The 14,710-nt window shown below is 41.3% G+C and overlaps 1 protein-coding gene across 15 annotated transcripts in view; it reads left to right on the top strand.

The window, feature by feature from the left end:
• Positions 1-14,710, top strand: part of LOC117400419 (microtubule-associated protein 4-like) — a 132,162-nt gene that overhangs the window by 101,118 nt on the left and 16,334 nt on the right. For 11 of the 15 annotated variants that reach the window (XM_059023003.1, XM_059023001.1, XM_059023013.1 and 8 more), the window contains 6 exons: positions 5,084-5,187; positions 6,125-6,337; positions 9,597-9,792; positions 9,994-10,056; positions 11,709-12,010; positions 14,343-14,435. In XM_059023003.1, the coding sequence (XP_058878986.1) occupies positions 5,084-5,187; positions 6,125-6,337; positions 9,597-9,792; positions 9,994-10,056; positions 11,709-12,010; positions 14,343-14,435 (971 nt within the window). The remainder of the gene's footprint in view (positions 1-5,083; positions 5,188-6,124; positions 6,338-9,596; positions 9,793-9,993; positions 10,057-11,708; positions 12,011-14,342; positions 14,436-14,710) is intronic. The other 4 variants (XM_059023012.1, XM_059023009.1, XM_059023005.1 and 1 more) reach the window with 3 other exon arrangements.

The following is a 14,710-nucleotide window of genomic DNA, read 5'->3' as shown; positions in this document are numbered from 1 at the left end:
CATTTGGTTATTTTGTAGAAAGTTGTTAAGATTAAGTGTAACCTACAACCACTAGGGTTATCATTGATGGGCAGAGGGCTTTGAGGAAGAAAGTCTCAAAAGAACATTTTCTTTTTAGTGTGAATAGAAAATACATTAAGTTAAAATGATTCTCATGGTGAGCTAGTTAGTGTTTATGCCAAAAGCTAAAACTTTGTGTCCCAGTTAGTTTAGATAATAAGAGGCTTTACTGTGCCGGTCAGCAGCCAGTCTGCCTTTCTTGACTCGAATAGGTTACAGTGGCCTGAATGAATGATGTTCATTAAGCCTGAGTGACAGAATGAGGACTAGCATGGGAGCCTTGCGGCTGCAACGCTTGTTACTTTGCTTTAGTATCACCTAGGGCTGTGATAACACTGATTTGAGTTTCAAACTCACAAAGAAAATGGTGGATTGGGTATTTTGTCTTCCTGCCCTCTTTTGATTAGAATCAAAGGTTTCATATTTGAACATTTTTGTTTTTGAGTGTAGACCTAAGCAAGTGGTTGTTTTGAAAATCTAAATGTGTCAAACAGTAGTAGCAAGCAGTGTTTTAAGAAGGAAATTGTGAAGTGCAGAGGGACATTTCAAAATAAGTATTGTTACTGTTGGCAGCTGCAGAAGGACCCACCACTGTGGCTAATTACTCTCTGCCTGCTAATTTCCTGTTGAGTCTTTGGCACGGTGCAGTTCAATGCAATTATATACTGAAATACACAGGGGCTGCCCAAAACATTTACGCACCTGCAAGAGCACTGCCAATACGCTCTGGTAGTAAATTAATCATATTTGGTGTACCAATAAATGCCACCGCCCCAGTAATTCAGTTTCAAGGCATGTTTCTAACATGACCTGTTACGGTACATTGAAGATTATTAACTGTACCAGGGCTGTGTGTTAGACAGATCAGCCTCTGGATTATTATTGTGGCTCTGGAGGTGACCCACCCCCTGCAACATGGCTACGAGGCTGCAGAGTGGTTTCCTTGGCAACACGCTGGAGGAATGGGAGCTGTCTTTGTCTATCAGGCTCCCCATGTTGAGAATCTTCCACTTCAATACATTTACATAAATAAAAATGTATTTTGAATTTCATAATTGAATAACCTCAGCAGCAAGCATCATCTGCTAGATCCTTGATATTGACCTTGACATTCTCCTTCTGCCTGAGTGCAGGGCACTTTTCGGTGGAGGAGGCATTATTCCATCAGACTGGCAGAACCTGCTGTGTCACAATATAGTGATGGTTCATAATTTAATGCATCTGTTCTAGAGAAGCTCACTCACTCTGTCTGTAGCCTGCTGGTAACCACTTCAATAACAATGTATCAGCAATCCATTGTAGATAAATAAGTACAATGAGAGGTAATATTCATAGGGCATTTTATCAGTGGTTTAGATACAGTACATACGGATTTGCCATGTTGTAGCTTCTAGTGTAAATTCCAATGCAGACCAAAAATTCTGAACTGACTTGATTCTTCCTTCACTGACTGATCTCTTATTGTGTTCATTTCGAAGAGAGTAGTTAGAACTGAGGAACTGGGAGGCAGTGTGGTCTAGTGGTTAGAGCTGAGGGAATGGGAGGGAGGCAGTGTGGTCTAGTGGTTAGAGCTGAGGGAATGGGAGGGAGGGTGCAGTTTGGTCTAATGGATAGAGCTGAGAAACTGGGAGGGAGGCAGTGTGGTCTAGTGGTTAGATCTGAGACTGGGGGAGAGGCAGTGTAGTCTAGTGGTTAGAGCTGAGGGAATGGGAGGGAGGCAGTGTGGTCTAGTGGTTAGAGCTGAGGGAATGGGAGGGAGGGTGCAGTTTGGTCTAATGGATAGAGCTGAGAAACTGGGAGGGAGGCAGTGTGGTCTAGTGGTTAGATCTGAGACTGGGGGAGAGGCAGTGTAGTCTAGTGGTTAGAGCTGAGGGAATGGGAGGGAGGCAGTGTGGTCTAGTGGTTAGAGCTGAGGGAATGGGAGGGAGGGTGCAGTTTGGTCTAATGGATAGAGCTGAGAAACTGGGAGGGAGGCAGTGTGGTCTAGTGGTTAGATCTGAGACTGGGGGAGAGGCAGTGTAGTCTAGTGGTTAGAGCTGAGGGAATGGGAGGGAGGCAGTGTGGTCTAGTGGTTAGAGCTGAGGGAATGGGAGAGAGGGTGCAGTTTGGTCTAATGGATAGAGCTGAGAAACTTGGAGGGAGGCAATGTGTAGTCTAGTGGTTAGAGTACTGTGTTATAGTGGTATTGGTTATTGCGTCTTGATCGAGAGAATGCATCTCTTAATTGGAAGAAGTGAATTAACTGTAGTGTGGAAGGCAGTGGGTTTTGAGTAGCTCAGTGGTTAGCTCAGACAGGCTTTAGGCTTGGTTTTCAGTTAGGGCCTTTTTAAATGCACATTGTAAAATGAAACTACTGTAACATCACACCTCCACCACTGAACTCAACCTCCAGAGACTAGTAATTGAAATGCTGTTTAAAACATTTCAAAGAATTGGAATTGTTGTCAGGCTTACTTCTCATCAGTGTAGCATTGCAAGTAGAACGAGACCAGGGGAGGCATTATCTTTATATGTGCAGCGATGGAGATGTGGTGGAAATGTCAGCACATTTGCCACTAAGATTTTAAAATGGCTTTATCTTGAGAATGGCTTGTGATGAAACTTGAGGGTGTAAACATTAGATTACAAAATAAATACATCTTCTGTGTCCCTGTGCACAACTAGGCCTCTGTTAGCAAAGTAGCATATATCATGTCTAAATAATAATAATAATAATAATAATAATAATAATAATAATAAATACATCTTGTAAAATGTGAGCTGTTATTTAAATTACTATTAATTAATATGATACAAATGTGATTCAGCTTTTTTTTTTTTTTATTCAGAATTGTAATTGGTCTCTTGTGAAGTACACCTGCATTATTAAAAAGTCCTCTAACCATGACTTCAGTAAACCTGGGGTTTGGGGATCCCGGGGAGGTCTGTAAAGGTTGCCCAGGGGGAGTCCACGTTTCTCATTTGTAAAACAACATATATATGGTAATGTACAGAAATAATGTATTTCACTGCTGTGGTGAGAGATACTGTAGGTCTTGTGGTAGTACAGACAATCCCTGATAAAAGTTACTGTAGTAAAAACCCAGCAAAGTGTAATAAAGCAAAGTAAATGGTAAAGCATATTGATAAACATGGCAAACCATGTTAAACTGGCAAATGCATAGTATGGTAAAAGCATGGTAACCCTGCAAACATACAATGGTAAACTTTTATAAGGGATGTATTGTATATTAAATAGTTTTTGGGGGTTATTGCATGACAAATTGGACTATTGTGAGGGAAGGGTCTTATGATACTTACAGACAGTCTTATACAGGGCTCCTTCTATATTTCAATATCTGACTCTTATACAGTACAATATAGGGTGTGTACAATTTACCGTCAACATGGACTAACAGTGAAATAACCCAATTAGTGAATTGTTGAATCATGAAACCACAAGGGCTCTCTGGACTTGAACACTCCCTTCCACTGCAGTATGAGGGATACTTCTGGTTTTCTTCAGTTATCATTTTAAACAGGGGTTCCTCAAGCAGTCACGTTTGAGAATCCCTGCAGGAAGCTATGTGACCCACTTGTCTCCTGGAGGAGCAGCTTACTGAGAGAACATGCTGCACTGATCGCAAAAACGTGTCCCTGTGCTCTTACCTTCAGCTCTCTCTTGTTGTTTCAGACTCTGTCAGGCATCTTAGATTTTAAACTGATCTGAATCAATCTTGCCAAGGCAGTTGGGGCTGTCATGGTAAATGCTGTCTGTGCATCGAATGAAGTCATACGTCAGCGCATTGAATTATTAGACAGAGTCGGCAGTACAGGGCTCCTCCCTTCTGTTGTGCACTGGTTGTAGAAAGGGGCGTTCTTTGCTTTGCAATTAAATGTATATTTGCGTTGCCAAAAACTGCAGTGAAACTAAAGACTGAACAAACGGAACAAAATATATGAAATGAACCAGCCATTTCAGCCTTGCAGGACACTGCTACCCCATCTCTCTGTCTCTAATTAGCCCCTCCTCTGGACTAAACTACTAAGCCAGGTTAACTTCAATTAATAAGAAATCACACAATTATTATTATTAAACTACACAGTTTAATTGGGTCTATTTACACATGTACCATTAGTAATTTTCTGTCTTTTAATCTTTTTCCTTTTGACTAAAATAAATGTAAATGTACAAAGTCCCCCTTCCTATTCACTTACACTGAGTGCGTTCACACTCGTCGTTACAAGAATGTGACTGTGGACGTGCGCCTAACATTGATGCGCGCCACTGTTCACACTTCAATAGTAAATATACAGCATCTTTGTAACTATTTTTTAATGAAATGGGAGTACACGTGAAGTAATAGCAACCTGTTTTAAACTAATAAAACCATCTTTTTAACCCCTGTGTCATTATTATTTATTTCTTAGCAGACGCCCTTATCCAGGGCGACTTACAGTTGTTACAAGATATCACATTATTTTTACATACAATTACCCATTTATACAGTTGGGTTTTTACTGGAGCAATTTAGGTAAAGTACCTTGCTCAAGGGTACAGCAGCAGTGTCCCTCACCAGGGATTGAACCCACGACCCTCCGGTCCAGAGTCCAAAGCCCTAACAACTACTCCACACTGCTGCCCCTTGTGAGGGAAATGTGCACCTTTCCCCCAAAAATACACACAATTTTCTGACCAATCGTTTTAATATGTTTAACCCAACAAACCAACAAAAAAAAAACAAATACATTCATATTAAAAATGAATGAATGAATAAATAAAAATATAGGTCAGCTATAAAAGGAAATGAAACACTAACTAGGTGGGAACCATTTTCTCATTTACAAGGGCGTCCCTGGCTGTGTGTGTTATAGGTTAGAGGAACTTTATTGTAGGTTAGAGAGGAGGACTTGATTGAAGTCTTTAAAAATCTTAAAAGGAGTTTGCAAAGTAAGCACTATCCAATACTGTAAGTGCATCACAGCAACCAGGACTCACAGAGGGTAGGATCGTGTTTTCTAATAAGGAAGTTTTCTTTCTCAGCTCCGGTGAAAGCGGTGGAGAAGGCAGAGAAAGACGCCGCAGCAAACGGGATCAGCGCTGCGCCCAATAAGGAGCTGCCACCAAGCCCAGAGAAGAAAACCAAGGTAGGTTCTGACTTCCTGTTACTCCCAACAGGTCAAGGGTCACGTCTGGTGCTGCTCCTCCATTGCCCATAGCCCATAGCTGCTGCTGCTTTCTGCTGTTGCATTTGAGAAGTCCTGATGAGTCACCAATAGAGTTGCAATCAGCAATTTCCTAATCGAATATCCGGCAGGTCAGAGTTATCAATGCATTGAGGACACCTTATTATTCAGAAGCGAAAAGCAAAAAAGAAAAGCGGGTAGAATCTTCATGAAAGCCTTCCAAGACAACTGAAAACATGCATGTGCATTATTATTATACAGAATAATATATGTGTTGAGAAAACGTTATTATTAATAAGCAAGAAGCAGAAAAATGAAGAAGCTTTTGTAATATAATATGTACATGAGGATTCAAATAAGGCACCAGGGCAATAAATCAACCAATGAATGTTTAATTGAGGCTGGCAAAATAAAATCCATGGTGATTTAATAATCGATTAATCATCTCTAGTAACCATAGTAACCAACACATTCCTCTCCCAGAGCTCTGCTGATACCAGTATAGTCTGCTGATACTCTTCTCTTAGTAAACACACATCCGTGAATATGCACTGATGAGAGAGGGAGACCTCCCTTTGTAAAGATGTTTGGCAGGGTGGTTATTTTTTATTTTAATTAAGCACTGCACTGACGGGGTGTGAATAGCCTCCATAACTTTCTTATGTTCTTAAGAGCGGTGAGAGGTAGCTGTCTCCTCCGCTGTCTCTCCTGCACACATCCCTCCCCTCAGGATTTAGTATCTCCCAGTGCTTTGCTGTTTCTGTTTGCAACCTGCTTCCTGCTGCTGCTGCTGCTTCTTGTGACTCATGATTCTCATTATTTATTTTTTGTTGGCGCATTGTCACGTTCTTGTGTCGTTTTTGTATGTGTGTGTTTTTTTTTTAAACGAACCCCAAAGTCTGCCGCAGCCACCACCACTCCATCTGCCAAGCCGAGCTCAGCAGCCAAACCGCGGCCGTCCTCATTGTCAACAGCGGGCGCCCCCAAACGCCCTGCCTCCGCCACCACCCCCAACAAAAAAACACCCACCTCAGCAACCACGCCCACCAAGAGAGCCACGCCCACCACACCGCGCCCTGCCTCCACAACACCCAGAGACACCAAGCCCAAGGTAAGTGTGGCTGAGCCAGCAGCTGCAGCAACAACAACCAGTCAAACGAAGTGCCTCTCATTGCATAATGTTTAAATATTTTAAAAACCATCGATCGAAAACTGGAGGGGTTTTCCAAACAACCTCTTGTTAACCTGTCCTGTTGTGTGCTGTGCTCTTCTGCCCTGCTGCATAGAACATCTCTGGTATTTACAGAGCAGTGCAGTGCTGTGTGTTATATCTTTACAGGTGAAGGGGTTGTGTTGTATCATTTTAGGAGGTTTCTTGATTGGGAAAGTAACCAACAAGTTCACAGTTGGAATTCTAGTGTGGTCCCAGTTAGTTAAACGTTGCATCATTTGCATATAGTCTTTCCCTCTCCCTCTGCCTCTCCGTCTTTTCTTTTCTGAAATGAGTTTATGATGGGGTTGTATAATGCACTGGTGAGCCTGCAAGTAGAATACTGTGTTTAGTTCTAGTCATGGAGTCCAACAAGGAGCAACCAGACTAATCCCAGGGCTTAAAGGAATGAGCTATGAAGATAGGTTGAAGGAACTAGATTTATTAGGAAGGACTTTATTGAAGTCTTTACAATCTTAAAAGGAGTTCACATAGTTTACCCTAACCAATACTTTAAGCACATTACAGAAACTTGGACTAGTGGACACACAGTTTGAAATGTAAGTGGAGATAGGCTTAGGACTGAGGGTAGGAGACGCTTCTTCCCACAGAGAGAGGTGAGGGTATGCAATGGGTTACCTAGCCATGGTGTTGATGCTGAATAACTGGGATCTTTTTCAGAGATGTAAGGGTTAGGCAAAAGCGATCAGGCAGAGGCAGGAAATCAGCCAGCTGTTGAAATAGCAATGCTATTCAGTACTTTTATTTAAACAAATAATAATACTACTGTTCACAACAAAAACTAACACTATTAAATATTTATAAAATGAAGTATGCATTTGAATAGGAATATGTAGATAATACTGTTACTGGATGAATTGGGTGGAATAATGATGCACATTTAGACTGTGGAATACGGCAGTGAATGAAAACAGGCACCAGTACAAAATAAACGCTCTATGTTGTTTTTGCTGAATCATTGGGATCCTTTAAGACCCATCTTTCTTATGTTCTTATGTACCCCAAAGTGCAGACGAAACCTATGTATAGGGTTAAAAAAAAAAAGGCAAAAGCTGGAATTAAGCACAGTTTGTACACTGGAATTATTTCATTAAATACAAAACAAAGCCATTAGATGTAGTATGTTTTTAGTGTGTCTATTTCCATTTTAGGAACCCCTCTTAATCTCTGCTATATTTTAAAATGCCCTGTTGATCTGTCTAATCTGTGTTGTACAGAGATAGGGGAGGTGAGTATATGCAGGAAAATGTGCTTTTTACTGAGGGACTGGGAGGGAGACATTGTGGTCTAGTGGTTAGAGCTGAGGGACTGGGAGGGAGAGTGGCAGGCAGTGTGGTTTAGTGGTAAGAACTGAGGCACTAGGTGGGAGACAGTGTGGTCTAGTAAATACTTTTAAAATCCCTTCGTAGGTCTTCTGAGGAGACAAACCTGAATCGGTTTTAAATAACAAGTCATACAGGCATTGCCAAAGTTAATGTAACAAATGTACAGAAGTACATAACACAGCGCTCCAGCGCATAGGGTGTTTTACGCATTGAAAAGAATATGAATTACATATGATACTTAATAACAATTTTGCTGCACATGCTTGAGTTCACATGTTATCAAGCTTCTTGTACTTCGTTGGTTCCCAGCGCCTCAATGGTTAATTGTGAATATACTGCATGCTTTAGCTAGAGACAGGTTCATAGAAATGCCAGGACAGCTAATTGTAGCCAGTTTTTAAATCAATCAATCAATCAATCAATCAATCAATCCACTCACTTGCAATGCATGTTTGTGACTGGTGAATAAGCGACTGGATTCTTGATCCTTAAGGTAAATCTATATAATATATTCAATATTCTTTGTAAGGAGTGAGTCAGGATGCTTTATATTGATACAGCAAGGTGATCAATAAGGAATACAATATTATAATTTCCTTATTTGCATGAGTGTAGTATCGGTACAGGTTTTTTTATTATTAGAAATATATAGTATGCATGCAGGCCTTTTGTAAAGTACTGTATATAGTATATTCCATCTGCAGCATTGCAATTAAAAAAAATGTATTCTATTTCTGTGTTAATTTGCTTTGCAGCCATATTGTTTGTAGAATTTCAAATAAGAATAATTGTTTTTATTGTAAGACCAAGTTTGTGTACAGTAGTTCAAAGTAACATTACAGTTAAAATGTAAGGCTGTAGTTTATGCATACCCCATAAGTTAGCATTAAAGTATGTACAGTATTTATTGAAAGTACTCGTGACATTTTGCTCACGTAGTGTCTAAACTGAAGAGTAAATTATTCAATGACCCAAAACCTTATTACTCAAAAATAACAGATTTCTCTTTGTTTTGTACTATAGAGAATTATTATTATTATTATTTATTTCTTAGCAGACGCTCTTATCCAGGGCGACTTACAATTGTTACAAGATGTCACATTATTTTTACATACAATTACCCACTTATACAGTTGGGTTTTTACTGAAGCAATCTAGGTAAAGTACCTTGCTCAAGGGTACAGCAGCAGTGTCCCCTACCAGGGATTGAACCCACAACTCTCCGGTCAAGAGTCCAGACTCCTAACCACTACTCCACACTGCTGCCCTCTATCAGGTCTCAGAATGACATGCATTTCATCTTTTCACTGTCTCCATGGTCGAGCCATTCTGGGCTCCCTGTTTAATTTGTGTCTGCCAGTTTCAATTTGCAGTTTTTGTCACTAATTCTGGATTTGGTTTAGGGTCTGTCTGTGATTTGGGTTTTTAATTATGGTGAGGTAAAAAAATTGTAATTTGTTTTGAGCTTTAATTTGTTCTTCCCAGTAAAAATTATACTGGTTCTTCAAGGCATGGTTTGGAGCAGTGTATTTTCATACCGAGTATTGCAGCAGGATGTTAGAAATGCAATGAGAGTAGAGAGTTTTCTTTGGGATGTGTTCAGTTTGGATCTCTCTGCCTGTTTCTCTCTCCATGTCTCCTCCTCTCTGTCTCTCTTACTCCATGTCTCACTGTCTCTCCCTCCCTCCCTGTATTTTTATTTTTTTTGCTGGACTGTGTTCTGTATTTGGTTTGGATCTCCCTCACGGTCTCCCACTCCCTGCCATCTCTCTCTTCAGTTCAGATCTCCCTCACTGTCTCCCCTCTCTCTCCAGCTCTCGGATGCTCGCAGTCCAGTGAAGAGCCCTGAGAAGCGCCCTGCAGTCCCCAAGGCCAGCCCTGCTCCTGTTGCTAAACCTCCTGTCCCAAAGAGCAGTGTCACCCCCAAGCCAGCCACGCCCCGCGCCCCAGTCCAGAGGAACAGCACCAGCACCAGCACCAGCACCAGCACCCCACCCAAGAGGCCCACATGTTAGTTATCTTGGTTTGTCTGATACGGAAACTGATTCTAGACTGGACTATTATAATGCCCTCCTATTCCAGACCTTGTGCTTACCTCACTTGTTTGCAGTGTATGAAAAAGACTGCTGCTAAACAGTAATTTGTCAGGGTGGTGCAAAATAGAACTTCAGCCTCAGAAATAAATATTTTAAAGTGTGTTCTTTTTCTCAGCTATCAAGACTGACTCCAAACCAACAGATGTGAAGAAAACAAGTACAGCGAAATCACCATCAGGTACCTCTCCCTCTCCCTTTCTCTCCCTCTCCCTCTCCCTCTCTCTCTCCCTCTCTTTCTCTCTCCCTTCCTCTCCTCTCCCTCTCCATTACTCCTCCTGCACCTCTCTTCCCTCTCCCCTCCTCTCCTCTCCCTCTCTTTCTCCCTTACTTCTACTTCACCTCTGCCTGGAGTAGAAATGTGTTGTGTGGACTTTTTAAAGCTCCTTTTGTTATACAATAACATTACAGTTTTTTTTCTGTTACATAAAAATACAAATGAATCCGGTATGGCTTCAAGAGATGCTTAGTGGTGCGTTGCTGCTTATTATTATCAGTTGAGACTGCATGTGCCTGTGGAGAGAGAACAGCCTAGTTTTACAAGAATGTACAAGTGCAGCACATGTGCACCGGTTAGTCTGGTATAACATGGAGTGCTGGGTTGATGGGTGATGGGAATCAGAGTTGTCAGATTTATATGAGTGAGAAATGTCTGTCTGGATCCGTAGAAGGTCATCTATCAGGTCTCATCCGTCACCTGTTTGATACCTTTGTGTGACAGAGAGCCGGCAAGGTAGGTTAGTGGGGCCCTCCGGTGGCACACAGTAGAACTGCATTTTTATTAAAAAAAACGTTATGTCATGTCCCCATTGGAACATATTAGCCGCAATTACACTACCGAATGTCAATGACAAAGCATTTGAAATGTTTAAACCACAACAGAAAACATAAATATCATGTTAATATCATTTGTTTGTTTTTTTATTTTGATTTAATGCATTTTAATATGCTTGTAAGTGTATTTTCTCCTGCCCTCTTCACTTGAGAGCCTGACACAGCAAAGAGTGTGTGAGAAATACACTCTGAACTTCATTGGAGACAACCACCCAACACAACATGCACCATACACCTCATTCTTCATTCTCTTAGACGAAAAGTTGCAGTTTTAGCCTTGCAAGTCTATAACACAGTCTCATTGAAGTCTCTGTATGGCGCGACAGCTTTAAAAAATTGAAATCAACTTTACTATGATGTCTTTCATATACGAAAATTAAAGATTGAACAAATTACAGCAATTTGTGTTTTGTTTTGGTTTTTTTCTGATGTTCTTATAGTATTAAAAGGAGATGACATAGTTAACCTTAACTAATACTTTAACTGCAGCACAGAAACCAGGACCAGTGGAAATTAAGTGGAGATAGACTTTACGACAGAAGGTAGGAGACACTTCACACAGAGAGTGGTGAGGGCTAGTCTCTGTAAGCCACTTTGGATAAAGGCATCTGCTAATAATGGGTTACCTAGTCATGTGGTTGATGCTGAATCATTGGGATCTTAAGAACAGTCAAATCGAAAAACTGACAATCAGCAATTAGGAATCTGGTAAGCACTGATGGGTCGAATGGCCTCCTCATTTCCCTCATAAAAGTTTATTAGTACCAGTAAAAGCATAGCAAAGTGTAGGAAAGCATGATAAAGCATAGGTAATCATTGTAAAGAATAGCAAGGTATTGTATAGCAAACTATGGTAAATGCATAGTATAGTCATGGTAAAACTGCGAAAATACTAAGTAAAAATACAGTGGTAAACCTTTATAAGGGTTGCTGGAATTATTGAGTTATTGCTGAACTTTTTAGACCTTTTTAGATTTATTTTTATTTTTCTCTCCTTAGCAGACCCCAGCAGACCACGGGTGGCTCCAGTCGGCTCCAGGAGTAACGCCACCACCCCCAGCAGCCCAGGAACCCCTTTGGCTGCTAACCGCACCCGTACCCCCAAACCCCCGACCCCCACTGCCACCGCCGACAAGAAGCTGACCCCCCAGCGAGGACCCCCCAAGACCAGCCCTGCCCCCAAAACCACCCCCCGCCCCGCCAGTGCTGCCGGAGCAGGCACCCCGACCCCCGTCATCAAGAACGTGAGATCAAAGATCGGCTCCACTGACAACATTAAGTACCAGCCAGGAGGAGGCAAGGTAGGAGACTGCCCCCCGAAACACTGCAGCACCAGCTGCACGCTTTCCCCTCTGTATTATTTCAGTAGCACAAACACCAAGGGATCGTAATCTCACACCAGAATTCATATTAGGGGAAACTGTGTATAAGATACTTACAGTCAAGTAGACAGCATAAGATATTTACAGTCACGTAGACAGCAGTGTGCCTCTGATTCAGTGTAACTGGCAAACCATGTATTCGATTGTCCGCATCAAGTTTTCAACAGGTGAGGTTCATTGGTGTTGATTGGGCTAATTTACCATTCCAAGTGAAGAAACAGCAGCTTGGATAAGTGTGGATTGCTGTTCTAAGAAAAGCAGCAGTCATCCCTAGAGCGATTTCATTTTATTTACATTTTTTCTTCCTAGTAGGGCTCCAAAATAATTTGCACTAACAGGAAATAAGCGACTGCTAAATTTGGCTGGGGCCATGTAGAATATTCGTACTATCAGGAAATTCGTGTGATCCGAGTTCGTTTTAATGAGAATTAACTGTGTGTGTGTGTGTGTGTACTGTATGTGTATATATATATATATATATATATATATATATATATATATATATATATATATATATATATATATACACACAGTACATATACACAAACAAATACAGTTTTATATATCTCTATATATATATAGAGAGAGAGAGATCGGAACTATATATATGTATATTATATATGTGTGTGTATATATATAATTGTTATTTTTGGTAGCAATACCACTGACATAGAAATGGTTGAGGTGTTACTAGAGCGCAGGATTTAAGCAGTCGAGGGGTCTCGACTGTCTAGGATGAGTGTGGAGTGGACTGATGGCCTCCTCTCGTTTGTAAACTTTCTTATGTTCTTATGAGTGTGCTGTTGAAGCCGTAGACAGTGTGCATGCCTTATCTCCTTACTGTCGATTTTGGGATCGCTGCCATCTTTTGAGTTTTGTGTGAATGCCCTCTCCACTGTAGCCTTTTGACATTTTTGGATTTTTCTTTTCTATATTTTCTGCTGCTATAAAGTGGATCAAACATCAAAATAAATGACCATCAAAATCACCAGCGGCTCCTGTCCGAACAGATTTGAGAATTTTGAGTGGACTCCTAGTAATGTGTGCGTTCCAGTGATTTGAAGCACTGTGTCAGCTAATGCTGGGTTCCTAGAAACAACATCCCACTGCCCTTAGGGATTGTAGCTAACTAAATCATTCCATAAACCTTGCCTGTTCTGCACCTCCATTCACTACACAAGTCTCAGATATGCAGCTTTGAAAGAAACACATGTCATAGTACCCTTTGTTTTTTTTTTTTGTTTGTTTTTTTTTTTTTCCATCTGGTACTACAGAGCCAGTGCTTGATCAAGGAAGATGGTGCTTACTTGGTTGCATTTAAACTGTGTTTTAAACTCTTCTTCACAGCTCTGCTCAGAGTTTCCTCTGGTTGTAATATTTTATTTTTCCAAATCTTCTCTTAATGGTGTGTTACTGCTAATTATTAGATTTGCAATCTGCAGGATCAAACAGCAGTAGCTCTTCAACAGTGATTGTTCTCTTTCTGGTAAAGCTGCTTTCGTAGTGACTGCAGCTGCTGCAGAGTCTGAGCCCAGACATGTGGTTCTGTGCAGACACTGGCAGCAGCTTTAAATAACTCCAGCTGTACTTGTCCCCTGACTGACTCCTAACTCTGCGGGTGTATACACTGCATGGCCACTTTATTAGGACCTGTCCCCAATATCGGGCTGGGCCACCGTTTATCCTGATCACAGCCTTGACGTGGTATAGACTCCACAGATGGATCCATTCAGTCTTCAATATTTCACGCAATTGATGCATAGGGGTAGGCACGGGATGATGAACGCATTGTTCAAGTTCATCCCAGACATGCTCAACAAATGCCTGTCACAATTGGGGATTGCGGGGACCATAAGTGTCTGTCATTTGTGCACAATTCTGGTAAAGCAGAATTATGGTGCATTATGGTTTTGAATGTAGCCATCGCCATCATGGTACACATGCAGCAGTGTTGTTGCTTAAGTAAAACTACAGCATTTGTTTGGCCTGCCAGAGCAATCGATGGCCCTGGTATATACCAGGAGAACATGCCCTACACAAGGGTGATATTCAGTTGGGCAGAGCGGTCCTAATAGAAAGGCCAGGCAGTGTAAATGTGTGTATTTGTGTCGGTGTTGTGTGCTGCCTGAAACCTGTGAAAACCTGCTTTTGTAGCTCCCTCCCTCCCTCCCTCCCTCTTCCTCTTTCCCTGCTCTAACTTCCTGACCCCTGGTTGACCCCTCACCCTCTTTGCTCTGCTGCTCTATTGTAGGTTCAGATAGTCACCAAAAAAAACGACTACAGCCATGTCACTTCGCGCTGTGGCTCCAAGGACAATATCAAGCATGTTCCTGGTGGTGGGAATGTAAGTACTGGGTCTCACAGGGTTTAACCAACACCTCATTTCCATCTCGTTAAAACAGCACATTCCTCTTAATGGAATCAATAGGAGGCCCTTGACGCTTTACCAGTTGGGTGATTCTAAGTATGTGAATCGAAACTCATTTCACTACTGAAGAAAAAGACTTGCTGGAAACATTTGTCATTTGAATGTATTTATTACATTTTTTTTTAGTGTTTCTAAATATAGCTCTAAGATGGTCATCTGTGGTACCCAGTTTTTTTTTTTTTTTTTAATCC

This window comes from Acipenser ruthenus, chromosome 4 (assembly GCF_902713425.1).
Source record: "Acipenser ruthenus chromosome 4, fAciRut3.2 maternal haplotype, whole genome shotgun sequence".
Classification (NCBI taxonomy): Eukaryota; Metazoa; Chordata; class Actinopteri; order Acipenseriformes; family Acipenseridae; genus Acipenser; species Acipenser ruthenus.
The sequence above is the reverse complement of the archived record's forward strand: the minus strand, read 5'-3'. Positions and strand labels throughout refer to the sequence as shown.